Source organism: Toxotes jaculatrix, chromosome 6, assembly GCF_017976425.1.
Source record: "Toxotes jaculatrix isolate fToxJac2 chromosome 6, fToxJac2.pri, whole genome shotgun sequence".
In the NCBI taxonomy this organism is placed as follows: Eukaryota; Metazoa; Chordata; class Actinopteri; family Toxotidae; genus Toxotes; species Toxotes jaculatrix.
In genome coordinates this window covers 21,350,177-21,376,229 of record NC_054399.1, presented here as the reverse complement: position 1 = coordinate 21,376,229, position 26,053 = coordinate 21,350,177, and the positions used below count along the sequence as shown (strand labels likewise).

At 38.8% G+C, this 26,053-nt stretch overlaps 3 protein-coding genes across 3 annotated transcripts; all 3 read left to right on the top strand.

Annotated features, from left to right (window-relative positions):
* Positions 1 to 3,666: 3,666 nt before the first annotated feature.
* Positions 3,667 to 5,950, top strand: si:ch211-117l17.6 (regulator of G-protein signaling 21). Its single transcript, XM_041040515.1, has 5 exons — positions 3,667 to 3,841; positions 3,958 to 4,053; positions 4,139 to 4,194; positions 4,398 to 4,564; positions 5,321 to 5,950. The coding sequence occupies exons 1-5, from the start codon at positions 3,696 to 3,698 to the stop codon at positions 5,504 to 5,506; spliced, it is 651 nt and encodes a 216-aa protein (XP_040896449.1). The 5' UTR covers positions 3,667 to 3,695; the 3' UTR covers positions 5,507 to 5,950.
* Positions 5,951 to 10,837: 4,887 nt separating this feature from the next.
* LOC121183662 (regulator of G-protein signaling 21-like) lies at positions 10,838 to 14,282 on the top strand. Its single transcript, XM_041040830.1, has 5 exons — positions 10,838 to 11,185; positions 11,553 to 11,612; positions 11,926 to 11,990; positions 12,159 to 12,325; positions 12,520 to 14,282. The coding sequence occupies exons 1-5, from the start codon at positions 11,106 to 11,108 to the stop codon at positions 12,706 to 12,708; spliced, it is 561 nt and encodes a 186-aa protein (XP_040896764.1). The 5' UTR covers positions 10,838 to 11,105; the 3' UTR covers positions 12,709 to 14,282.
* An 8,322-nt stretch (positions 14,283 to 22,604) lies between these two features.
* rgs2 (regulator of G protein signaling 2) lies at positions 22,605 to 24,952 on the top strand. The gene is made up of 5 exons (XM_041041167.1): positions 22,605 to 22,742; positions 22,866 to 22,955; positions 23,433 to 23,494; positions 23,757 to 23,923; positions 24,075 to 24,952. Exons 1-5 carry the CDS (start codon positions 22,648 to 22,650, stop codon positions 24,267 to 24,269), a joined length of 609 nt encoding a protein of 202 aa, XP_040897101.1. The 5' UTR covers positions 22,605 to 22,647; the 3' UTR covers positions 24,270 to 24,952.
* The last annotated feature ends 1,101 nt before the right edge of the window (positions 24,953 to 26,053 follow it).

Below are 26,053 nucleotides of genomic sequence, written 5' to 3'. Positions count from 1 at the left end.
CCAGTGGTTTCCATTCCAGGGTGAGATTCCCCGCCTCTCGCCCATGGTCAGCTGGGATAGTTTCCAGCTCCCCTGCAACCCTGATGGATCAAGCAGTACAATGTCACTAATAGGAATGGCTTGGCTGTGAAGGGTCACAAGCCAAAAGGCTGGTATTCAGAATGGCTACAAGTTCATCAAGAACTTCACACAAACATTGGGTGATAATACAAGAACCAAAGCAAAAACTCACATGCCTCAGTTTGACAAAAAATTTAAGAGGCTCTAAAGATGTATTAAGGGTACATTTATTTAATGTGTAAAAAACTGACACAAGGAAAAAAATTTGAATGAAATCATCAACATCAACATTTCAGTCAAAGAACCACTGTCAGCACAATTTACAGACCATGTGATTCTGTCATTCTACAGAAATGCATCAGCCTATGTTTGGTTACACACCTGAATGGAGCACAAAATAACTACACAGACAAAACATTTCTACATGTGCAACACCCATACAACACCAGAAATGAGCTTTAAATCTCACATACATACAAGAACAAAATGACTGTTTGGGATTATTCCTCATTGATACAGTCTGGATGTAGTGTTCTCAAGTTTTTGATCATTGTCACTACTGCTCCACGGCTGAAGCAAAAGGTATAAAGTGAAAAATAAACTTCAACAGGTTTTAGCTCTTTACTGATGTCAATGAGAGAATAAATCCATATGTTTCTTCATTTTTTTCTTTTTTTTTAAGGCTAAAAAAAGGCACCGTCCTCCAAATAAACTGTCAGTTATAGCAAGGTTTCAAAATTAATTCAGTGATGTATAGGAGGAAATGGAAAGTGTTAAATAGCTACATTACAATGCTGGTTTAAAAAATGAAGTTTAAATCTTACAATGAGAGTCAAACAATAAAAGTGAATCTAATAAATCATCCACTGGTTACTGTTTTTAATCTGTTTTTATCAAACATGAATATGATAACCAACGCTGCCCTTTCACAAGCTCAGTCACACAGTAGGTACCCAAAGTATTTTTGCATACTCTGAACTTTCTCACGTCCCTGATGAAAGTAGTGTTCAATCAAGCATGCAATATTAAGGGTGTTGGCCACTGGGAAGTTAACTCCCCAACCGCACACGTGCATCTACTCCAGCTCCTGTAGTTCTAGCAAGGAAAGTTTGAAATAAACCCACTTCAGTATTCTCTTAACCACAAACATACCACTATACACAATATAACCCCCGAGGGACTCCAGGTAAAACACCACTCACACCCACATAAACATCCCCACCCACTCACACACAGTCACTAAGTATGTTGTAAAATTTCCATTTCAATCTGTGTGAGAGGGCATTTTACAAATGTTTTAATGCAACAAGAGAAACTATGGAAAGCTCATTTACAGACATGAGGTTGACAGAAAGACTATGTATGTACGAGTGCATTAATTCACATGAGCATCATGTGCATTAACATTCTTGTTAAAGGTGTTGTTCTGGGTCACTTGTCTGGTTTTAGTATATTGAAACTTCCCAGCTAACTTCCTGTTTCCTTTAATGCTTTCACACACACTATTCTTATATGACGAAGTGCACGTTTTAATTTCTGTTTGCATGTTTTCTGGCCTTTATAGATTTTTGTTTTTTTTTTCTTTTTTAGTTTTCAATTCTTCTCCTTGCACCTGGTGACTCTGCAAATGTTCTCTGTCATTTAAGGTGGTTTTGTGATCTTAAGGGGTGGGTGACAAAGTGTTTTCTACAGCTGAATCAGTCTTAATGTAAAGGCCTTTTAGTTCCTCTACAATCCTCACTTTGTTGTATACGATTCAATATGAAGCAGTTTGATCCCCAATCTGGGGGTTATATTTGACACTGACTATTGTTTCACAACTAAGTCTTCAGGGTGGTACATTTGCTTCATTCAGCTGAGGAGAATATAAAATGAAACCAGTTTCAATACTTTGAGACCTTGAGAAAGTACGCTGTGCTTGTTTTTCCTTTCACTTGGACCACTCTACTGCTCTTTCCTCCAGTATAAGCCCTAATTCAATTTCCAGCTTACAGCATCTCCAAAATGCTGCTGCTAGGTTTTCAACAAACAAAGTCCAGGATAGTAAGACCACATCACTCCCATTCTTGCTGAATCTATTGCAACCTTTTAAAAGATAAGACTAGCAAGATTATATATTGTGGTTGTTGTCAACAAATTCCATGAAAAGACAGAAACCAACAATGCAGTTTCAGTAATTTCCAAATTCCCTACCCTACCAGTGCCCATTCTGTCTTACTGAAAATATAAATTTTTCAAAATGGCTCACAAACATATAGATTCTTTTTTTAAAGGCTAAATAATTTCCTAAAACAGCTGGGCACTGTAGATTTTATCAAATATTACTTAAAGAGCAGTAAATTTATCATTTGCTGCAAAGTGTTTTCAGGCTTGAATTTGTTGTGACAGGGAGTAACAAGATAGTGTAAATGGGACTGACTCAGAATAAACAAAGTGGTTGAATTCATGGTAATGAAGGAACATGAGGCTCAGAGCAGCAGTGCTGTAAATTTTTCAATAGTTTTTGGACAACAATAGAGGTCTACAGCAAAAAGGAATAATCTATGTATCAGAGTTTGGCTACACAGGCAAACTTTATTAGTAGGAAAACTATAAGAAACAATGCCATCTGACTTTTCCTTTAAATAAGCAGTAAAATAACTACTAAAACCACAAGCATTTTCCTGTATTTATTTATTTATTTATTTATTTATTTATTGGGGGGAAGTTGTTGTATTTTAACTTTGCTTTTAACATGTTTTGTTTTAAATTTGCTGTGCCCTTCTTTCTTTTACTGTTTCATTCCATGTTCTATTTTTATCTTAACCCTGTGAGACCTGAACTATGAAAGAATGGTCAGAAAATTCTAATTTTTCAAATATGAACTCTTTATTTGTCCCTTTGACAAAATGTAAAAAAAAAATAATTAAAAAAATAAATTCTAATTATATTTTTTGTTTGTATCACACATGTCAAAACATTTGGAAAAGTGAGGGGGGTCCACCAGGAGTCAGTATACGAGCATAAGAGTTCATCTAAAAGGGTTAAATGCAAAGTTTATGCTTGATGGTGATGCAATGAGTCCCAGAAATGTGGGTATCATATATGATACGTACGGGCTCACAGGGTTAAGTTATTTTATTGTCAATAAAAGAAGTGTTTTTTGCTAATTCAACAAATATTTAAACAATCTGGATAATTCTTAACAGTGATCCAAAAGTCACAATCCCTCCCTAATGCCCCCACTAATGTTAATAAATATCCCACTAGAACTGGTGCAATAGTAGAAATGGGTATTGACAACTGACTAACGTCTGTCTTCCCATGGTAATATAGATCATATTGCCCAGCCTTAAGAATGAATCATGAATCAGTGAATCATTCAGAGTTACTTTACACGTTAAAATGTACATATACATATACATAAAATGCATAACACACTGAGTCAAGAAAAATGTCTATTTTCCAGGAAGGAGTCAAATACCTCCTTTTTTTGTGGAATTTTACAGCGGTGAGTCAGTGACAACAGTACCTGAGTCTAAACAGCGGCTGTCTGTGTACTTATCCAAATGGCATTTAGATACCTGTACCAGCAGGCCCACAGCGTCATAGCTATTACACCTTTCCTGCCTAGTTAAAGGTGAGCACAGGAGACAATGGTACTGTTTACAGACACCACAACAGAGCACTGTAACACTTCAGGGGACAATAACAGAGATGTTAAAATGCCAAAACTTTTGTTTTCAAAGATTCGGTTTTATGAAATTAGGGATCTAATGCAGAACATGAAGCGGCCCAGAAGGTAAGCCAGCCAGTTTCATGATGGTCTGAAAAAGGTGGACAGGCTTAAATTTGTATTTTACATGATTAAAATTAGTAACTTTACGATAACTACGTTTAACTTCATTTGTTTTACAGGATTGATATTGTTCTTAATCGAAAGAGGCTTAAGAAGGACATCCAGGGCCTCATGGTGAAAAAAGTAAATGATGAGCCCTCTCCTTCAGAATTCAGGTAGTTTATGTTGTACTATTACAGATATCTCAATGTATTTATATAACAAAAGGAAAATTAATACTCAAATCTCTCTTTATTACAGTTGGCAGACTGACCATAAACTCCACCCAACTCTGGAAAAGCTGTTAAGGAATAAAAGTAAGATTGTTTTTTCTTTTTCCTTTTTTTTAAACAGTGTATTTATTTTCTGATAAAATACCACAACATGAATGATAATCAATAAAATCTGTTGAAAATCATATTTTAAACTTGCTTGTGGGAGTGCATGTAATTTACTGTAATGATCTGTCAAATGAGATTTAAAGAATGAATAATAAAACACTTTTTAATCTCACCCTCAGAGTACCTAGCAGCGTTCTACACATTTCTGCAGTCTGAGTTCAGCGAAGAAAACATTGAGTTCTGGCTCGCATGTGAAGACTTTAGGTTGACCACCTCACCGGACAACCTTCGCTGGAAAGCAGAGGAGATCTATACAGAGTTCATCCAGCCTATGGCCTGCAGAGAGGTCAGTCTGTCAGTCACAACATGGCCTGTGGTTTGTAGAAGAAAGTGATACATCTGGACAAATACAGTAGCCAGTAGTTCAGATAAACTCAGACTTTCTTTTCCCTTAAGTATACTTCTGTATGCTAGACACAGTCCTAAACATGAACTATGTTACCAAATTAATATTACAAAACAGGGGAAAGTATTATTTCCTCAGCACAGCACAAGAAATGGCACCTCATATTAGCAAGAAGAATGAGTAAAAGTAGATGAAGCAATGTGCATGCTATGCGCCATTTGTTTTTCAGTGTTGGCGCACTAAGGTGATGAGGCATCCTCTGAATATTGGGTGGGGTTCAGAGGCATTTTTTCCAGTCTTCATCCAGTAGAGAATCTGCTTATCAAACATGAACCCTGCAAATTAAAGTAATAAGTTACTTAATATTTAACAGTTTAAATTCAAAGACTGGCATTCAAGCACTCAGCATATTCCTATGGTCAGGATAAATGGTTGCTATTTAGCTCAATGGCTGTCAGATCAAGTTAAAATCATATTGTTCATGCTGGAAAAGTTGTCTATTCTGAGTCCAGGTTTTGTGTAGGTTCTCAACTAATTACAAGGACACCTAAGATCAGTTTTTACTATTTTTACAATAGTTTTTGACAGACCAGTTTTATTGTGTCTCATTCTGCTAGAAAGAGAATATTTACCACTTCAGTACCTTCCTACAAGACCAGATCATATAAACTGAGCTTTCTTACTTGTTTCTTCTAGATCAACGTTGATCACCACATTAGAGAGAAGATTACAAAGTCTTTGGAGGAACCAAGTCTCTTTTGTTTTGATGAGGCCCAGAAACATGTTTACCTGCTGATGGAAAGAGACTCTTGTCCTAGATTCCTGCACTCTGATGCCTACCTGAGTCTGAAGCGCAAATCCAGAACTTTGTGGTACGTTTAGCTGAAGGTTACTGTTCCCATTAAAACACTGTGCTAATCTTCTTTTCTTTTCTGTTTGGCTGTAATGAAAAGTTATTTCACAGTGTTTGAGAAAATCAGAACAGTTTTCTTTTAAGGGCAGAGCGTCTCTCACATACTTTAAACCCAAACCAAAACAATGTTTTCAACCATGTGCAAAATCAGTCTCTTTCTTTATGGTGGTAAGAAGATGTATTGATGAAATGTTGTGGACAATAATAAAGCAGGACAAGCACCAGCATGTACACCAAAAGGTACATGTATGTAGGGGAGAAAGAAAGCATTTGGTATGTGTCAGTACTTTAAATGTGTGTACAGAGTTTATAGTTGTTTGAAATACTGTATGTGTTAATTGAAAGTCTTTGTAAGTTAAGGTGCTGAGTGAACAATAAGGAATAATAAATAAATGGCTTCTGATAAGTACGTACAATAGAATGACCTGGTTTTCATTAAGAATTTCACAAATGGGCATTAAATTTGGAATTTTACAAAATCATGACTTCCTGACCAACTTTGGATTCATTTCAGCAGATGATCCTTGTCTCTGCCGCTCATCGTCCATAACTATTCTTGATAGTCTGACTGTTTCCACATAGTCAGAACTCTGAGACAAAGATTTATGTTCTTGTGATTGACTGACTAACCTGGACACGTGGGGATGGGGCATGGAAAAAAAAAAAACAAAGAGAGGAGTTTCCATAGCTCACCCAGCAAGGAGATTCTGTTTTTGGTCACATGTCTGCCTGCTATATCCTCTAATTAGGTGCAGAGATGACTCCACACACCAGTAATAGGGTTTACCAAACTGGAAAAAAGTAACCCTGCGGTAACCCTTGATCCTACTCTGTTCTGTAAATGGCCTTATTCCTTAAAATTGTGCCTTAAAAAGGAGTACTGAGGCAGCTAATAATAACCCAGGGGCTTAAACAACAACACTGGAGTCATCAGACAACCTGATGCGTAACAGATCAGCCTGAATGTGCTGCCTTGTTAGGGGAATAATCTCATCACTCACAATGATGGCAGAGATACACAAGTGCTTTACTTACAGAAATAACCAGAAAGTGTTGTACCTTGGGAAAAGATTACAATGTCTTTTGATCAAATACAAGTGTCAGCTTTTTATATTTCACTTACTAAAAATGTTTTTAATCAGGGCCTTAAATTGTCAAAACTTTAGCTTGTACTGTTTCTTCTGAACCGTCTTTCCAGGTGTAATCAATGGTATGTTTTAAAAAGAAAAACACAAAATATGAGGTAAAATTTTTTTTTTACTATATGGACAGAGAAATGACAGCAGCTCAACTTGCAATTAAGCCCATTTATTCTTTTGTGTGTGTGTGTGTGTGTCCTAGAACACTTGCTGAACTTCTGATATTTTGACCTGATCTGGCGGAAAAGTAAAAGTATTTGGATTAAAAAAAATAAATAGATAAAGTGTATGGAGAACACAGTCCAAGAACTCCATAGATTCAGTAATTTATGGCAATAAAAAAACATGGAATATATGTGATCTGACATAGTTTGAGAACCTCAACTCATAGGTTCTCTTACTGTGGAGACCGAAAGCCCAATCTCAGTTCAAAGATGCCCATGATTCAGCACTGAATTTCAGATTATTCTAATTGATCAAGTATGAACTTTCTTAAATCTAACATGTTATTTCTACCTGTTGCCTATTTTGAGCCTCTAATGGTTTGCCTGTGCATCCACATGTGCTACATGCCATACTGAACTGAAATAATGATGCTTTGGAGCTACAACTCCTGGCAACACAACTAATTTGCCAATTTTTGTTTTGAGAAACATACTTAGAGAGAGAAACATAATTGCTACCTGGATTACACTACACTGTAGTCAAAGGAAGGCGGTTGGGAAAGCGACGTTTACAAAATGTGATACTTTACAAAATGTAGTACTTTGATGCCACAGACTGCAGTTTGCATTCGTACTCTCATCTGTGGTTGGGTTTAGGGAACAAAAGCACTTAGGTTAAGGTCAGGGAAAGAGCACAGTTACATTTAAATGTTAATAATAAAAAAAAAGATAGAGTTTGAAGTTTAATCTTGTTTTAGTTGCTGAGTGGATATTGTAGGATAAACAAAAATATGTTGTGACTGAACATTTTACTGATATGTTCCATGTCAGTATTTCATAGCAGAGGTTTTTTAACAAAATATTCTGATTACTCTATGCTAACAAAAAATGCTAATTTTTTCATACGCAGGCTGAAGCTATTTGCAGATATACTAAACATCTTTCTTTTTTTTTTGACTGTGTCGTTTACCACAGTTTCAATGTCAAACGTCACTAACTGCTGGGGTGTCAGGGGTTGTTCCTGATAAATGACAAAGGTCTCACATCTCCCGCATCACATGGCATACTATTTTTCACACACAATCTGTCACTGTTTTCTCATAACCCAGAACTGTTACCATGGTAACAGAAAGGAAGTGAGTACTGTCGATGGCACAGTGTTAGTCAAGGCTGTTCACACTTGGGGAACTTAACTACTAGATCTGGATGCTGGAGGATATTGTGTTGTGTGTCACTCTATGCTGCTGTGTTCCTCCATAATGGAGCTGTAAACATGGAAAGAAATATAAAGTGTAGTGTCAAACACACACTGACGTACAGTGTGAGACAGCTTTCAGTTCAGTGTTTGGTGACTCTTTGTCACACTCCAGTACTTAGAGCCGTGTTTGGGCAAAAGAGGGAGAGCAGCATCAGTGAGGCCAAGCCAAAGGGCAGATTGTAACAGGGCAGCCTGTGGCATCAGGTGGTGAAAAGCAGGGACTAAAAAGAAGCTAAAAAAAAAAAAATTCTGATATTACAGCTCTCCTGTGAGATGTTTGTAATTATTTTCTGAATTATCTTATTTTTCTTCCTTTCAGTTTTCTGCCAAAATCCTCTCTAACCCTAACCCTCTTTTCTAAACCTAAAAATGTATTAGTGGGGTAATTTAACATAACAGAAATAAAGTTGTTACCACTAAACTGCATTTGCTTTTCTTAAGGCAAGTCAAATAGCTTTTGGAATTTGATTGAAGGGTCATTTTATTTTTGCTGAACTAGAATTCAGACAGTAACACCTTTCCCACCTGGTTTTGTCTACCTATATAATCCCCATGTTGTCGATCTAAAGCTGTTTTTACTGACTGACATTTATTTGGGAAAAACTAAAATAAATAGCTGTGTTAAGTGGCCAAGGATGAACAGTGTTTGCAACAGAATCTTATCTCACAGTCAAATGTGCAGAAACCCAATGTGAAGTCAGAGGCAGATGGTGTAACTGTGTCCAAACAGCCAAAGCCTGGAAAAGAACAAGTGGTCACATGTGCAGGGATTTGATCTCTTATTTTCTAGACTCACCATAGCCACGTCATATGAGATATTTATACGTTTATTGACATTACTTATGTTGGGGTAGTATGTTGTGATATCGATGAATATAAAGAAACAAAAAGCTAAACAAAAGCTAACAGAGCAGGAATTCTCTGATCAAGTCAACACAAAGACACAAAAACCACCAAGATTTTTTCAAACTGACCCTGGCATTTGCAAAGACGCTTAGCATCTCCAGTAGAATTGCTTTTGGACTAAGAATGTAATTGCACTAACTATTGTCGCTGACTGAGTCTTTTTTTAAGCTGAGAACAGCAGCCTGCACAACATTTTATTGCGACTCGTGACAAAACGTACAGTCATTATAGGCAAAAGAGCTAGTTGGGGAAGGCTTCACACTGTCTCTGAACTGCTTGTCAGATGGTCGGATGTCTTCTGAAACACCCATCCCCCCACACTTTTCCAGCATCAGATAAGGGGAGGTCTGTCCGTCATCTTCATAACTTTATGAAACAGATGATTTGACATTCACACCCACTTCAAGCTGTGATTGGCCAGTGGTGCAGAGGTGAGAATGGAGCCAGGGACAGAACTTATCTCTCAGCTCTCTTTTTTCTGTTTTCTGTTTCACACTTATTTGTGGCACTTATGTGTGAACACAGATGAACACTTTTGATTTCCACTGTGGTAGGACAACATGTTTTACCAATTAGTTCTGAGAAACCGGTCCTTAAGCAGTCAGTATGTTACTGAGTGCCTGGTGGGTCGTCAAACAGCGTCTGAAAACCCTCTGCCCTACATCGTTCCAGTGTCAGAATTGTGCTGGCTGCTTCCAACTGTCTGCTTCTGCCACTTTTTGTGTGTAAAAGCAAGAGCAACACCATGAGTTCCTTTGAGGAGAAGCTTCCCAGAAAAAAATGAAATGTTATCTTATTTTCCTTTTTGACATATGTTTCAAGCACACCCCCAACTTTAGGATAAGATATGAGCTCAGGATCGGATGCTGAAGCCTGTAAATTCCCACAACTTGTTCTTTAGTTCCAATCACTTGCAGGAACCTCTACGTCAACACCAGCCAAAATATTTGTCATTGAGCAGCAAAGATTTGAAAGAAACGTGAAATGTCAAGGGTCAGCGCTACTAATTTCAGCTAATGTTAGTCACTCGCCAATACACTGTCCAGTTTGCTATGGGTTCTCACATCACAACTCGAGTTCTTGCCAAGTCCAGTTGTTTCTCTTCACCCCTGTCTGCTCCCAGTCCCCTGAACGACTAACAGGCTCAAACGTAAAAGGCTGTAGTCTGTCAAATGTGTACGACTCAGTGCTAACATTGGCATTGGATTCCATATTCATTATTGTAGAATTACCCTTGTAGCTGCAAAAAAATACAATACATGGACTTGCGTTTACTATTCTGCACACAGACTTCAGTCTTTGGTTTTGACCTTGGAAGGTTTCAACAATAGAGCAATAACTTTGTGGCTGAAACAAAAGTGACCATTATATGATGGTCTGACAACATTAGTAACTTCCTGTCGTCTTGGTGACTGTCTCTGTTGCAATCAATTTGCTGTTTCCTCTTTCTCACATATGGCTGTGGCCTCAAGTTGCATGAATTTCCGCCAAATTGTGACAAATTTCCCTTTGTGGGATCAATGGATGTTGGAGTTAATGTTTTCTTGCAAAGAGGCAAGAAACACTCCTTCCATTTGTCTTCAACAGACTTGAATTCTCAGTCACATTTCAGAGGGATACTAAAGCACAGCGTGTGAAGGTCATGATTTGCCTATCACAGTCACTGTTACTGTCATTTGCATCTGTGCTGCCAGACTAAAAATAATGTGAACACAGCATGCTTTCAGCCACAGAGACTGCTGTCTGTTTAGCTCTTCCAGTTAGGAGGAGGGAAGGACCTGCAACAGCAGAAGGGAAGGAAAGGAAGCGAGAGATACTAGGGAGTAAGGCATCAAGAAGAGGGAGGCAAACATTCAGTACAGTGTGAGTATGTGTTGTTTCTAACAGTGAGGTAGGAGGAGAGGAGGAACAGGAGAAGGAGGAGGAAGGGGTGCTTCCTCTTCAGTCTGGGCTAAGCTGCTGATGTATCCCAGCAGCCCCATTGTGCAGCGACAGGAGACCTTAGTATATAAAGCCGCGTCGCGAGGGGAACCCTCCTAAGTGTCTCTCAGCTGCAGCATGACCAGGACCGAGAGCCTGAGAGTGTGGACTTAACAAAACAATGCCCAGCCTAATCGTCGAACCACTCAACACACAGCACTTCATCATGGACAGAGATGACAGGAAGAGAAACAAGAACATGTGAGTGAAACTTTTACTTTAACGTTGAACCGGGGTTTCCAGTAAATGCGCTGATGAAAAACAGTTTTCAGCTAATGTATCTATCTAATACTAGATGTATTTTCTAAAGGGATTTTTTTCCCCCCTTTTTTTGGGTTCTCAAGTCAAACCTTATAGACACAAAAGCACACACAGGAATATCATGTGTGCATCATGGTATGTCCTCAAAATAGTTTAAAGTTAATAATGTCTTCTAACTTTACTACATCACATGCTCTCTTTTCTAATTGCTAACATACCCAACATGCTTTGCCAGACTCACTCGAAACTAATTTAACAGCAGCAAATCCGACAGGGATATATTCATGTATTTCTTATTTCTACGCAGTGGAAAGAACTTTATGTGCCGACTCCAGTGCATGTTCTCACACTCGTCAAGCTCTGAGAGGTAAGGAGACTTATGGAGTGTTTTGCATACATTTCAGTTTTAAAATAGCCAGCCTGCTCCTATCATTTCCATCTATGGCATCATGAAAGGATTCAAATGAACTTGAGACACCATGTTTGCTTTGGCACAGAATGCATGCACACCAACATAGCCCATGGTTTCACATTTTTGTATGAATTTGAAAAGCACATCTTCTGCTATGCTTTCTTGATGAGACTGCCTGTCTGCGTCCTTGCAGCCCCTGTCATCCTCCCAGCTTTATTTTACCCAAATTTGATTCTGGTTGAGTAATCCAACTTGCATTCTCTCCCAGCAGGCTAAGTTTAGAAGATACCCAACAATGGTCACAGTCACTGGAAAGGCTTCTTGAGTCTAAATGTAGGTTGCATTTTCCCTCAGGATGAGAATACTGCTAGAACAGCAAATTATATTTGTGAGAGTAAGAGTTTAAAGAGAATAATTGTTTTGTTTAACAAAAAAAAATAAAAGGTGAAAATGGGTGTTATCTGCGCTTCATGTTTGGTGTGTTTTCTGTGCTTTCTTCAGATGGACTGGCTACCTTCCGCAACTTTCTCAAATCTGAATATAGCGATGAGAATATTGAGTTCTGGCTCACCTGTGAGGACTACAAGAAGATCAAGTCTTCATTCAGGATGTCCTCAAGGGCCAAGAAGATTTATGAGCAGTTCATCAAAGCAGAATCTCCTAAAGAGGTAATCCAACTCAGAAAAGGCTTTATATTCATACGCACACACACTGTGCATCTCCAATCTTTGTACACAGTTATAGCAGATTGAATCATGAAGATACATATTAAGCAGTGACAGAGTATCACAGAGAAGTGCCTGCTCAAATCTCTCGCTCTTGGCTCAGATTCGCTCATTCCTTTCCATGTGCCTCATTCCAGATCAACATTGACTATCACACCCGAGAGCAGATCAAAAGGAACGTCAAGACTCCCACCATGCATTGCTTTGACGACGCTCAGAAGATAGTTTACGGGCTGATGGAAAGAGACTCGTACCCGCGGTTCCTCCGCTCGGACATTTATAGAACTCTCCTGGAAAACCTTGCCGCCGATGCCACAAAGGGATGAAAGCACAGTCAGGGGGAGAGAGAAAAGACATAAAACCCATAACTGGAATGTTTGAGCTCCTTCCAGAGGAAGGACTGACAACAAAGAAGGAAGGAGAGTCAACCTGCGCGACACACGGACACATGGACACAGAGGCCTCACACCTCGCCGTCGCCACTAGATCCAGAAGCAAACTGTGGTTTAGTCCCACGGGAGGATTCCCCACCATCACCACACTGCTGTGGACCGTTTAATAAGAGGAAATGAAGGCGATAATGAAGAGGGAGAAACATGATAAATGACCCTGTAGTGTGCACTTGCAGTGGATGATAAGTTTGTGTACGTAGGCAAACTGAGCACTTTGACAATGAATGAATCAGTGGGGCCACTGACGCTTGCTCTGACCATGGAGCTGCGTCAGCAAACCATGCAACGGACCTCCTTTGGCCTTCTTTGCAGAGGTGTTTCCTGTGCAGATTAAGATAGAGGATGTAAGATGCAACTGTCACACTCGATTAGTTGTGTGTGTGTGTGTGTGTAGGGGTGTGTGTGTGTGTACATGGTGCATGTACATGTCTTTCTATGGCTGTGTGGACAAACGTTGGTTTGTAGCTGTCATTGTGAGGACATTTTGTCCTGTCCTTACAACTTCAAAAAGCTGTTTGAGGGTCAATACTTGTGATGATTAAGGTTAGGTTAGGATAAGGGGCAAGGAGTGTCCTCACAACTATAGAAAGACCAACATGGGTGTATTTAGTTATAGCGTTTAGCTGCCACTGACACATAATAAGCTGTCACAAAAAGAGCTGGTCAGTTATCTAATGGCAGCATTAAGGAAGACAAATCCAGAGTCCAGCAGACAGAGGACTCACTAGTCATATGCCATTCTCAGTACAGGGTTACAGAAGGCCTCTTAGTTTAGCAAGAGGCATTCTGGGACACGTTAAAGGAACACGTTTTGTTTTTCTCCTTTTTAAAACCTTATACTGATCTCTGTTTTAGATTTAGGCTGCGTTTGGGGGATATTTTGAGCAGATATTTAATATTTTTTAGGTTCATCATTTAGAAAAAAAACAAAGTAACAGTAGTTAGTATTTTTCTTTCAAGAAAAATACATGATATGATATTTTTAATGATAACAAAATATAATCGTGCACATTTTTGTGTGGAATCTGAGACAACTGCCCACTTATGGCTGATGATGTCTAGTTTAATTCCTCAGCACATGACCATTGGCCAAAGTCTAAATCAGATTCTTACAGCACTGAAGTGTCAACAGTTGTGATTTTATGTAATAAACTATTTGAGTGGAAATGTAATAGAAATAGTATGTTTCACATTGCATGATATAAGGATGATATATGATATAAGGATGTTAAACCTCCTTGTTTACCCTGAGAGTAGGCCTTCTTACTGCTTTCCAAACCATGTTGTTTGAATGTATTCCTAGGGAGTTAATAGCTATGTTAACTTAAAAGATAAACATTGTATTATTTATTGTTAACTGTCACCATTTGAGTACAAAGTTTGTTGCAGTGTTGATGTGCTTGTTAAAATGCTAGTGATTTGAATGACATTAAATTATTTAAATCGCACACTTGGAAGTAAGTGAACATTTTTTTAGCAACTCACACAACTACAGTTTAGTTTCATCTTACTCGTGGCTTTTCACGCTACAGCTTTTAATGCTTTGTGCTCGGACTTCAGTGTTGTAGTCTGTTTAAAGGAGACAGCAACACACTTCCAGTGAAATAGATCTTAAAACATCGCATTAGAAAATTAATGGGATGTTTGCATAATGATCGTCTGTTATATGTTTAAAGCAATACTCCACCACATTACGATGGAAACATAAAGGTCGTGCCAAGTTCTAGTGGGCTGATGACTTATCTTCACTGTTATGGAGAAGCAACTGCAATGCATTTGTTGGCCACTCACGAAGTGACAGAATATATACAAAATATAGAATATATACAGAATAATAACTCATATTCAAACTTTTTCAGCATTTTAAAGTTTCCATGGTCAAGAAAGCAGACATTCAAACTGAGAGACTGAGTACACATATACAGTGAGTGGAGTACTACCTTGAGTTTCATTTTCCATCCTCAAACTTCATGGAAAATTACGTCAAAGTAAACATGATCTTTGTGATATCCCACAAAGGATATTGGGTGCTCGCAGTTTCCTGTTATCCTTTTTTTTATCACTGAAAAGCATCTGTTGACTTGGAAATAAAGTGCATAAGTGATATGAGCTGTTTTAAAAACAGGAAGGCCTGGACTTCCAGTTTCTTAAGAAATCAGTCATTGTGAGAAATGAGATTTTCTCTGAAATGTAGCCACACATTGTAATGAAACACTCTACTATTTGACAGAAGTAGTGATAAGATTTGCTTTTGCTATTTTTTTTTTCTTTTTGCTTACAGCTGTTAAAATTAAAAAAAAAGAAAAGAAAAAAGAAACATTGATGTTATTGGTTAGTTTAGGGTAGAAGTTCACATGCTGCCTTCAGTTACATTACGAGTCACTGCCTTTTGAGAAAAACAAACACAAGAAGACATTGAAATAGTACTTAGTCAAAATGTTCATGACTCAAAGCTGTAGGGTTAGTAAATCCACAATTAGTGTTTTCTAAAACACTCATACAAGACAATAATGAAGAGAGCTTGTTAAATACTGTTTGACCTCATTCCACGTGTGTCATTTCTCCACAAATCCTTCTGTGTCAGTCTCTGAGCTTGATTGTACATTTTCTGTTCCTTACTGGAATACTGTCCAGCTGAGCAGTCTTCAAACTCACATAGCCTGCTCTTGTTAAATCCAAATTTTTGTAAATACACTTTGGTCCCATTCTAACAGATCCAGAATAGATGTGAACCTGGAACAAAGGCTAACGTAGATGTATCGAATGCTACTGAACAGCACAATAGTCAAAAGCCTGAGCCATTTACTAATTAATTTTTGGAATTAAAAGCAAAGCTTTATGTACTATTTCTAAAATGTGACTATGAGGTTTTCTGCTTTGATCCCAAGTTATTCAACATCTCGACAGCCCGATCCATGATTCATTTTCAGTAAATTCTATGCTATGACATTTTACACATGCCAACACTGCAGATGTACTGAAACCTAATAAGAATCGCCACCTGGCTACACCTTTCAAATGCTCAGAGATTGTCTCATGGTAGAACTGCATAGTGCACCATGGGTTAGAGCAGGACACCTCCAAACAAAACAGACCCAGGTCATGCTTGTTTAGAAAGCTGGTAAACCTTTGCACTTACAATGCAAGGCTCATTAATTCAGGTAATTTTATGTAAATAGTACATGAAATATTACTGACTGCAAATGTTTGACATCTCCACAGCACAACTAACCCAGTTATTCCTGTTCATACTTTACATTTGGAAATACATGCACCAGTAGTTTGCATGGTAAGGGACCTGGGATGGGCGGCCCGTCAGCACTGCGGCAGTTGATTCATGTAGTTTAGACACAATATGTGACTGATTTAATTGCTCCCCCATCAACATTTTGTCAGCTTAATTATGTGCTTGTTTCATAAATGCATTGTTGGACAGGGTTCAGCTGACATAGTTGTACTTCATGCAGACATGTTGACAACAAAAACGAGTGCAAACTCTTTGTCAAGCCAAAATGTTGCAAAAACATCCTTGTTATGCAGTTTATATTTAGAGCTGCTTGCTCTAAATTAGTGAGTTCAGTTCCTGATGGGGAGTAGCCTACATTTCTGCATGGTAAACTGGTCCTAATACGTTTTTAATACGTATTTACTACACGTGCTGTGGGTTTTTTTTAATGCCAGGTTCTGTGAAAAGGAAGGTTCTTCTCAAAAGGTTTGTGTATGTACTCTTTGTGCAGACTTCCTCGTACAGTACAAACACACACCCTTACAGGTTTGGAATTTAAATGTTTGTGCAGTTTTGGCTGCACCATACATTTTATGCCCAAACTATAACTGGTAGATGCTGGCTGCAGTTCTCCATGCAAATATTTGAGCAGAGGTAAATGAAACTAGGACACTGGCTTTGAAAAGTAAGAAGACAGATGTTTTCCCAAGTAAGAGACAATAGAACTGTATGGTGCTGGTTGTTTTGTCTTGAGTTTGTACATTTTATAACTGAATCATCATTGGGTGAATATTACTGGAGCATGCGGTGTGTTCCCAGACTCTTTTTATGCACCATCTCAGCCTATGGAAACTAAGCTATGTTCAAATGACATCTTCATTTTACTCCTTAAACAAAAAGTTGCAAAAATAAAGTGATTTAAAGGCACTTTATTGCCTAATCTGATATCTTAGTTGGAACATGTTGACGAAACAGTTTTTATTGTAGCCATGTTGTTTATAAAGGACTTGTCAATGTTTGCTGTTTGAAAGAAAACAAGGAAATTGATCCATCAGTCATATTTCCCTTTGCTTAGAGTGAACAGGAAAGGAAAATTATGGATAATGGAGCCTATTTTTAAGTTGTTCATTCAATTGATGTAAGTGTAGTAGCTGATGCTTTTGTATGTGATGAGCTTTTCCAGCTGTTCCTTCGATCCTGGTGGAAACCACCAGCAGAGAAACCAAAGACCTGCTGGCTCTGGGAGAGTTTTCTGTCACACATGATAAGTTCCTTGTGGCAGGAAATTATTGCTCTTTTAAGCCCGTATTTAAATTTGCTTATGTGTTCTTGTCTTGCCCAAAGCATATAGATTAATTCATCATTAAGTGTACTTGCTGTGAGAGTCATGTGGTGTCTTCTTGTCCTCTTGGCCTTGATGTTTTTCTAGTAAACTGCCTTCAGACACCTCTGTATAGACTGTATAGGAGGCTGGATTCTGACCTGAAAGATGAGAGACAGAGAGCTCAGATTTGTTTTACAAAACAATTAGTGAACTAATACTGATTATTTTTTGAGGCAGGAGCAGAGAGAAGACAAAAGGCACATAACAAAAGAGGAAGACGATGCATATGGTAAACACACTGAGAGGTTTTGAGGTCACAGCTCGGGGCACAAAGCCCAGAAGAAAATGATGATGGCGACAGTGCAGCATCACAGGTGTGTAAAATCATAGTCATAGCGTTGCTGAGGTGCTGATTGGCATATGTGGCTTACTTTATGAACTACTATTTTAAAGCAGTCAAGTAAAATGCTGGAGATTGGTCAGACTGGTATTTTTGAGAAATCCACATTTGTTTTCTTTTCACGTGTTGGATGAGCAGATCTACACTGTCTGTAGTGTAAATATGAAACTAAAGGAATGATTAGCCAAACCTAGCATGAAGATGTGAGAGTGAGAGTGGTATCAATCTTCTCAGTTAATTCCTGGCAAGAAAGCACTGATCGTATTTCCCAGAATGTCAGCGAATTTCTGTAACCGCATCACAGTTGATGATAGAAACATTCAGATTAACTGAATAGTGAGGTTATTGTGCCTTTGTCTGACTTCACCAAGCTGGCTTACATTTCTGAGCTGGCTATGTCCTGGTTTGTATTGTATTAACTAAGGAAATGTCTCTGTGTTTACTGGTTTTGTATTTTATTGGTGTCTGTCAGCAAATATTCTTGTTTCTGTTTCTCGAGAGCAATACAATGTGCTCTTGTGCTTCCTTGTTTGTATGTTTTCACTGGTGAGAGCTGTCCTTTATGTGTTGGTGACTGAGCAGATCAAGTTTATCTTTCCCCATTGCCACTGGCGAACTAGAATTGTTACCACTGTGAGATGTAAGGGGATGAAAAAAATGACAGCATGAATAAACATAAAAAAAACAAAATAATGATGAGCACAGTCATTATGTACTGTGACCACAGGACGGGCAACTTTCCCATGTAAAGCAGCATGCTGAAATTGGAAAACTCTCTTGGCTTTCCAGGAAAACTCTTTTTGTGCAGTTGGACCTTCATATAAGATGACCTGATTCAGTATCAACCAAGTCAGCAATTATGGTGAAAAGCTTAAAGGGCTCTGCTTCTAATAAAACAGGGTCACAATATGTACCTATTTCAATTCAGCCTCTGTCAGATTCACTTATAAAATTAGCTTAAGTCAGACAACTGTAATTCCTGCTGTGACAACAACACAACAGAACAAAATATGTAATTGCTGTCATGGAGATGTTGTTTCCATCCCAGGACGTAGCATTGCCAGGGGTAAAAAGATAGTATCCACTGTTCCTGCCTTAGCCTGCCCGACACACAACCTTACGCAACCTCCGCTGGTCTCTGTGTATATGCACACAGGAGGAGGAGGTGCAAAGACGCACATTCACAGGATGGTGAGCAGCTGTCACACTACAGCAATCATGCTAATGAAGATGCAAATGGTGGCAGAAGGCTCTTCAAGCCTTAGTGTACAATCACTTCCTTTGGCTGAGCGAGGGGAGAAACAAGAAACAAGAAACTAATTGGAAAGAAATAGTAAAAAGAAAATATAAATAAATGAACAAAAGGTAAAGACAGATTTGCTGTAATGAAGTCTTATACTGTACTGATTAATCAGAAAAATAATTTCAGTTGTCCCACTTGGTTAATCTTATTGGATAAATAGGTGTGCCGGGGCTACCCACCCAGCTCTGACCTGGATTCAGGGTGAGAAGAACTTGTGTTGGTTTGCAGAATGTGCCTGCAGAGATCAGGTGCAGCTGTCCTGTTAGGTTTTTATCCCACGTTTATTAGTTGAACTTCAGTCATAAGTTACAGACTTTGCAGCCAACATGGAAAGTCTGTCTGTGAATGTTCTCATTCATCCAGGTCATAGTTATCTCTTTGAAAATTGAATCGAAGGCAACTGGACATATGTTTGTCTGGGAAGACGTTTCGCCTCTTATCCAAGGGGCTTCATCAGTTCATACGCATCGGTCTATCTAGTCCGCACTAGTCTGTCTGTCAGACTAGTGCGGACCCTTGGATAAGAGGTGAAACGTCTTCCCAGACAAACACATGTCCAGTTGCCTTCGATTCAATTTTCAAAGAGATAACATGGAAAGTCATTTTCAGAGTATTTACTGTCCATTATTTTTCTTTAATTTCATTTCATCTCCTAACTGTTTTGAGCTAACTGCATGTGCAGCAGCCAAAGTGGTTCATGTGTGTATTTTCTACCCTCTGTAGTATGCATACATACACTAGCTGTGTTGGTTATCCACTCTGCCTGCCTTGCACACATGTCCTCATTTTAAAAGTTATGCTGGTGGCCCCTCTTTTAACGTCTGTAATTCTGTGCTGTCTTTCTTCAAGCACTTGAAACTAGGCTAGTTAGGCACTTGGTTTTTGTGCTAATAGCTGCTGAGCAGAAAAAAGCTCTGCTTCTGCAAGCCAGTGCTGGGAATCACCTTCTGCGTAAGGCCCTCTGGGCAGACCTTGTGCTTTAGTGGAAACTTGGCTCTGCTCTTCATCCACTTCTAAACAGACGGCTGCTTACACACAGTCTGCACATCATAATAAACACACGAGGCGAACACCATGTTTTCACCCAGCAGATCTCCAAACTGGTGCAACAGAGAGAGAGAGCGAGGCTGGTGATAATCACAACACAACACAGCAGGTGACGCAGATGCCTTATAGCACTGATGATCCAGGACAAAATGTGATTATTCTTTATATATGTATGTCCTGTTCCTTAATAGAAATGCCCTTTTGGTGCTTCTGGGATATGATGTTGATGTCAAATTGTTACTGGAATAAGGACCTCACTGTGCTTACATGGTAACTTTCTTCAGCAGTGTTTTCAGTTTGTAGATGACCAAATAAAGCATACATTCAGCATGTGTTGCATGTGTTACATTTTTTAGTTTTTTTTCTTTACTATAATTCTGCAGTTTGCTAAACATCATACTGCATGCCCCCCTCCAACCTCCACCCCCAATCAACACTATACTATTTGTGATTAATTTTTGCGTTTACTTTTCCACTGAAGTGTCTCACAGACAGTGTGCCTATAACGGAATGACAAACATTTTCATGACCACAGCTTTGCATGCAAACAATGAGCGAATGGAAACTTGGCAGGAAAGGTGCCAAGTAAGGATGGTGTGGGTTACTCATACCATTGTGAATAAAAACCGGATATGCAGGTTTCACTGAACAACGATATCGCATTTCATTCATCTGACACCCTGCTGCATCTGTAAAAAAAAAATAGAAAGCAACACAGTGTATTGTACATATAAGGATGTACATGACATGACATGGTGCATTTAGGTAGTTAAAGTGATCACCTGTGCTGTAATCAGTGTGAACCCGTCTATTATGTATATAAGAATATATCTTGGACACCCGTAAAGTGTAAAGGATTTAAAGTGAGAGACACACATGTAGGGATGAACCTACCTAGAATCCCCCAATCGTGTAGCTCTGTGAAGATTGTTAGAATCTTCTGGCTCATTGTTTTAGTCTTCTGGACCACTGATTGCCCGCTTATTGAAACCATCTCTAGCAGCAATCATCTACCTTTAGAGAAAAAAATGTGGTCAGATAAATCAAGTGAAATTCTGCCTGCCCAGCACAGAACATCTGACAAACAACTTAGCAGCCAAAAGGTCATATAGTTTTCTCAGGTGTTGGTAGAGACCAAGAGCAAAACTAAAAGGTAAATGAATACTGGGCTAAACATCATGTCAGGATCAGCTGCTTCAATTGTGCTTCACAGTCTCAATTATCAGTGCGCTTAGAAAACAGCTGACCAGTGATATCCATTCAGGTGTGCAAGGTAAACTGGAAATTTGCACTATAAATGCTGATATGCTGATGCAAACTCAATTGCTACTGTAGCTTCCTTCAACCTCCTGCTATGGTGTTGAAGCTTTTGGTATTGTTGACTTTAATAATATCTTATGTCCGTGCATGTGTTTGTTGAAGGGGGATCAGTTCCCCTCACAGCACCTCATTGCTGAGTCTTACCCGCTACATCTAACAATATTTGGCTATAAATGGTCAGTTTCTTAACTGAAGTATCTCTGACTGACTGAACCACATTTCAAGTGAAGCAGGTCCTAACAGTTCTCTGAAATATGGTCCTTTAAAGCTTTGGAAACAAGTCATATGTAACCAGATGTCTGAAAGTTCTCTCCAAGATCCATATAAATCTTACTTACTTATGAATCTTACCTACAAAACACTGCTGACTGTAACTACCAATGACGAACAGGTTGAGTTTTTCTATACTGAACTTAGTATGAGAGGGATCAAGAATGCGTTTAGCAGGGCTCACATTCTTTTTTATAAATAACCTATAGAGATAAGAGGATATTACGCCATCTTTGTACCAACCTGTTATATCTCGACATGCCATCATGACAGTCATGCTCACTGAATCCACACCCGGTGTGAGTAATCCATTCGATGTGAACAGTGCAGGTAGTGTTGCAAAGTGACAATGAATCAATTGTGGATCAGGAGTGGTCACATGTGAGGGACAACAGGCAGTTATATGGCTAAACGTGCTGTACGTGGTGGGTGCTGTGTGTCTTCTCTGTATTTCTTCTAAGAATACACTTTGTTTTCAAATGGTAAGCTAGGTGAAAAGTAAAGTCAGAATGCCTCACATGTTTTGTGAATGTGTCTAGATGCAAATTACAGAGCTGATGCAATTTCGCCAACGGCTTTGAAGATTAAAAAAAGAAAGAAAAACATACAAGAAAGGAGAGAAAAGTTCCATTACCCCCTGACAGACCTTTATTTTAGGAATAATGGCATCGAGTCTGCCATGAACGTCACATCTTGACCTTACACTTAAAAATGGAAGCCCACAGGATACTCAGGGAGGGAATGTTTATGCAGTGACAGCCTATCATTGCCTCAGGTCCTGAGAATCATACCAGGGCAAGTCACTGTTTACACAGCACGAGCCAATCACGTTAAAGACCCGCCTCCTCCCTGTCACCCTGGTTGGGAGAGAAACTATAAAGTTGTCTGACAAGTCAAGAGGGAGAAGGAGAGGAGAGTGAACCATGAGAGACAACCTTGCCACTGTTTCACTTCAGAGCATGGCCTTCACAGACTGTCTGACACCCACTGACCTGCTCACAGAGAAGAAGGGGATAAAGTAAGTTCATTTGGTGATTAATAAGGATGTTCCTGGGTATGATTACCTTGTAAAGGATATTACTGAGAATTACACTGCCATAAAGCACTGACAAGTGAACTCTTGCTTTTTTTTGTGTTACAGGAGAAAAAACTGGAGAAATAGAATGAGATTTCTTTTGAAGACAAACCCTTCGCATTCAATATTACATCCAGTGAAAAACAGATCCTACAGGTAAGGCACCACCTCTTTTTTTTTTTTGTATCTTCACAAAAGATCTCACTTTTTGTGCATACATATAACATGTAGTTTGTGCTTGTGCTAGTTCAGTCTTAAGTTTTATATCTAATTATTTCATTTTATTCTATTTTATTTTTTGTCTTTACATATCCATAATTCACACTGTGTTGTGTTGTGCATGTTTTTGCATGTATGCTATGTAGACATTGTACAATGGCTAAGTAGAGCCACACAAAACTTTATGATTTTACAAAATAAATAACTGAATTCCAAATGTCTTACAATAATGTGGCCAGACTGCACAGCAGCACAACAATCATGCAATTAATTCAGTGTAATACATAGCTATCTTAAGAAATTTTGCAATTTAGTACTTAATACCAAACTACAGTAATCAATTTGAGGAGTTAAGACACGGTACGAAAAAGGAGTTGCTTCTATTATAAGTATCTCTCTGTTCTCTACCCTCAGGCCAAGTGCTGATGACGTCAACCAATGGGCGCAGTCACTTGACAAACTACTCAGTCATAAATGTAAGTATCATTCACTGCACTATTGGTGCATGATTACATAAAAGCATCTCAAAGGTCACATGGTCAGCTGTGAGCTGAATCAGCGTGGTTTATTGGTGTCAGTAAAACAAAGGCTGTAACGGCCTTGTGCTTACTTTACCTTACATTAATGGGCAAATAGCAAGTGGATGTTTCCCACGGCTTATTTTACCAGCCTTGTCTTTAAAGCCTCCCTCTCCCTCTCTCTCTCCCTCTCTCTCTCCCTCTCTCCGCCTCCTTGCAGATGGGAAAGCTGCCTTTTGTATCTTCCTGAAGTCTGAGTTCTGCGAAGAGAACATTGAGTTTTGGACAGCCTGTGAAGATTTCAGGACACTCACATCGCACAAAGAGCTGCTGTCCAAAGCCAAAAGGATTTATGAGGAGTTCATTAAAAGTGAAGCTCCCAAGGAGGTAACAGCTAACAGTACAGATATATACACACACAATAAATTTGTTACTTGACTAGTTTCTTCAGAAGACTTTAAATTTTGTCAAGTACACATGATATTCTTAATTAAAAATGGACATCAGAGACTAATTCTGGATGTTTCTCTTTGGTCAGATAAACCTGGATTTCCACACCAAAAATGCTATCGTCCAGAGCCTCCATGAGCCCACTGCAACTAGCTTCCTGACAGCTCAGAGAAAAGTCTACAGTCTAATGGAGAACAACTCCTACCCCAGGTTTATCCACTCCGACCTCTACAAAGAACTGTGTGTAGCTGCCAGGGGAGAGGGCAAGCACATTAAGTCTTAGTCAAACTAGACACCCACTCCTGAAATCATTTGTTTACCGCTGTGACAGTGTGAATAGACCACTGATGATCTTCATTACAGGCACTGCCTCTGAACAGAACAGACCTGAATGCAAATCCTGAGCATAAACATTAACAACGAGTGTGGAAAATGCAAAACTGTGGCCATTTTCAGTCCATCCAGCTGAGAGCTTTCAACTGTGAATTTGGGATGATTAGGCTGGATGCTACACGCTGCTGCAGGCAGCTTTTCAACCAGATGGGATTAAGGTTACATTTTCTTCACTGGGCCATAAGCTGCTCTTTATTTATATGATAGCAGAACTTGGTATATTTTGAGCAAATGAATGCAGTTCAAGAAAATGATGTTGTGGAGCCCCTGCATTTTAAAGAATGAGAAGAGTCTATCAAAACACTTTACAGTCTTACAGACAGTGCTGTTGGAATATATTTTCAGATGTACATAGTCACAGGTATACATGTCATTGCCATATTGCTCTGCTGGATTTGCACAAGTTTACACAATTTAATTTGTAAAATATTTGCATTGTCCGCTAAAGACTGAAATGACTGTGACATGTTATTTATTGTAAATATTGTGAAACTGCATGACGCGTTGAATGTGAATTTAAGTTTGGGGCAGCTGGACTGCTTGAGAAATAAACTTCATTCTTCAGAGCTGAAATATCTCAGATGCTTTTATTTCCAAATTTAATATTAAAATGTCAGACTTTTTTGAGCCCCGAAGTTCACTGGTGACCTCTGGAAACAATATGTGTGACCAAAATAATTGAACTTAAAAGCATTCAAAAATTTCACCCAGTCTTAGAGTCTTCATTTAGAAAATTATTTCCTGAGTTTGTCAAAGTCATAACATCTAGTGAATCTACAAATATATATTACTGCTAAAGTGGATAATTAACACTTTATCTACTTGAACCTATGTCAAATGACTTTTTGGCCACTTGGGGACAGTGGAAAAAAAGTTGTAAACACAAAATAAACATATCAGATTTAAAGTTGATATGGTTAACTTGTTGGCAAACAGTTGCTGTTGTTTACACATCTAACAGGTGTAACATTAGCATTCATTTGGAGTTGGAGTGTTTCGAGCCTGCTGGTGATTGTAATTTCAATATTCATTCATTCTTTTAACTGTTATTTTGTCTCCGCCAACTCCTGAGAGAAACATCTGTCTCTTTATGTGACACCTTCACATGTACGTATTGATTTGATCCCATGTTAAAAATACTGTTATATGTTTGAAAATTATTGCAGCAGCTTTAAATAGACACCACAAATTCCTTGTTAAAGACAGAGCCAACATGTGCTCAGACAGTCCTGAAATATCTCATTCATGATTAAAGCAAAGAGAAGCATTTTCTAAAAAAATGTATTTTCCAGAGAGAAGAAAATGTATTTTCCGACGGTTAATTATATCTACAATGTCCTAACTGGAGCTGTTTTAAGATAACTGCCATGCACTTTGGGTGTTTGGTTTAACAAAAAGGTCAGACACATTTACGTACTATACGCTGACAGAGAAAATGTGCTGGATGTCAAGCTGCACAACAAAAACATTCCTCATCTTTTTGGAACATTGCATTCCTCTTTGCTCAGCTGAAAAGGGCCACGTCATCACATCTGACTTTCTATACTGTAACAATGGCTCCATGTTCAAAGTGCAGAACAAGGGGGAACACCTTGACTGACGACAGCAAGAGTCCTCCTCTGCCTGCGTCTGACCTGCCTGCGAACTCATAGTGGAGGCTGACAGTGGCCAGAC

Excerpts from the sequence above, each read along its gene's own strand:
- rgs2 (XM_041041167.1), top strand. The coding sequence starts at position 22,648 with ATGAGAGACAACCTTGCCACTGTTTCACTTCAGAGCATGGCCTTCACA. Across the intron at positions 22,743-22,865 it reads ACAGAGAAGAAGGGGATAAA|GAGAAAAAACTGGAGAAATA; the intron begins GTAAGTTCATTT and ends TTTGTGTTACAG. Across the intron at positions 23,495-23,756 it reads CAAACTACTCAGTCATAAAT|ATGGGAAAGCTGCCTTTTGT; the intron begins GTAAGTATCATT and ends GCCTCCTTGCAG.
- LOC121183662 (XM_041040830.1), top strand. The coding sequence starts at position 11,106 with ATGCCCAGCCTAATCGTCGAACCACTCAACACACAGCACTTCATCATG. Across the intron at positions 11,613-11,925 it reads CACTCGTCAAGCTCTGAGAG|CAGGCTAAGTTTAGAAGATA; the intron begins GTAAGGAGACTT and ends ATTCTCTCCCAG. Across the intron at positions 11,991-12,158 it reads AAGGCTTCTTGAGTCTAAAT|ATGGACTGGCTACCTTCCGC; the intron begins GTAGGTTGCATT and ends TGCTTTCTTCAG.
- si:ch211-117l17.6 (XM_041040515.1), top strand. The coding sequence starts at position 3,696 with ATGGTACTGTTTACAGACACCACAACAGAGCACTGTAACACTTCAGGG. Across the intron at positions 3,842-3,957 it reads AACATGAAGCGGCCCAGAAG|GATTGATATTGTTCTTAATC; the intron begins GTAAGCCAGCCA and ends TTTGTTTTACAG. Across the intron at positions 4,054-4,138 it reads CCCTCTCCTTCAGAATTCAG|TTGGCAGACTGACCATAAAC; the intron begins GTAGTTTATGTT and ends TCTTTATTACAG.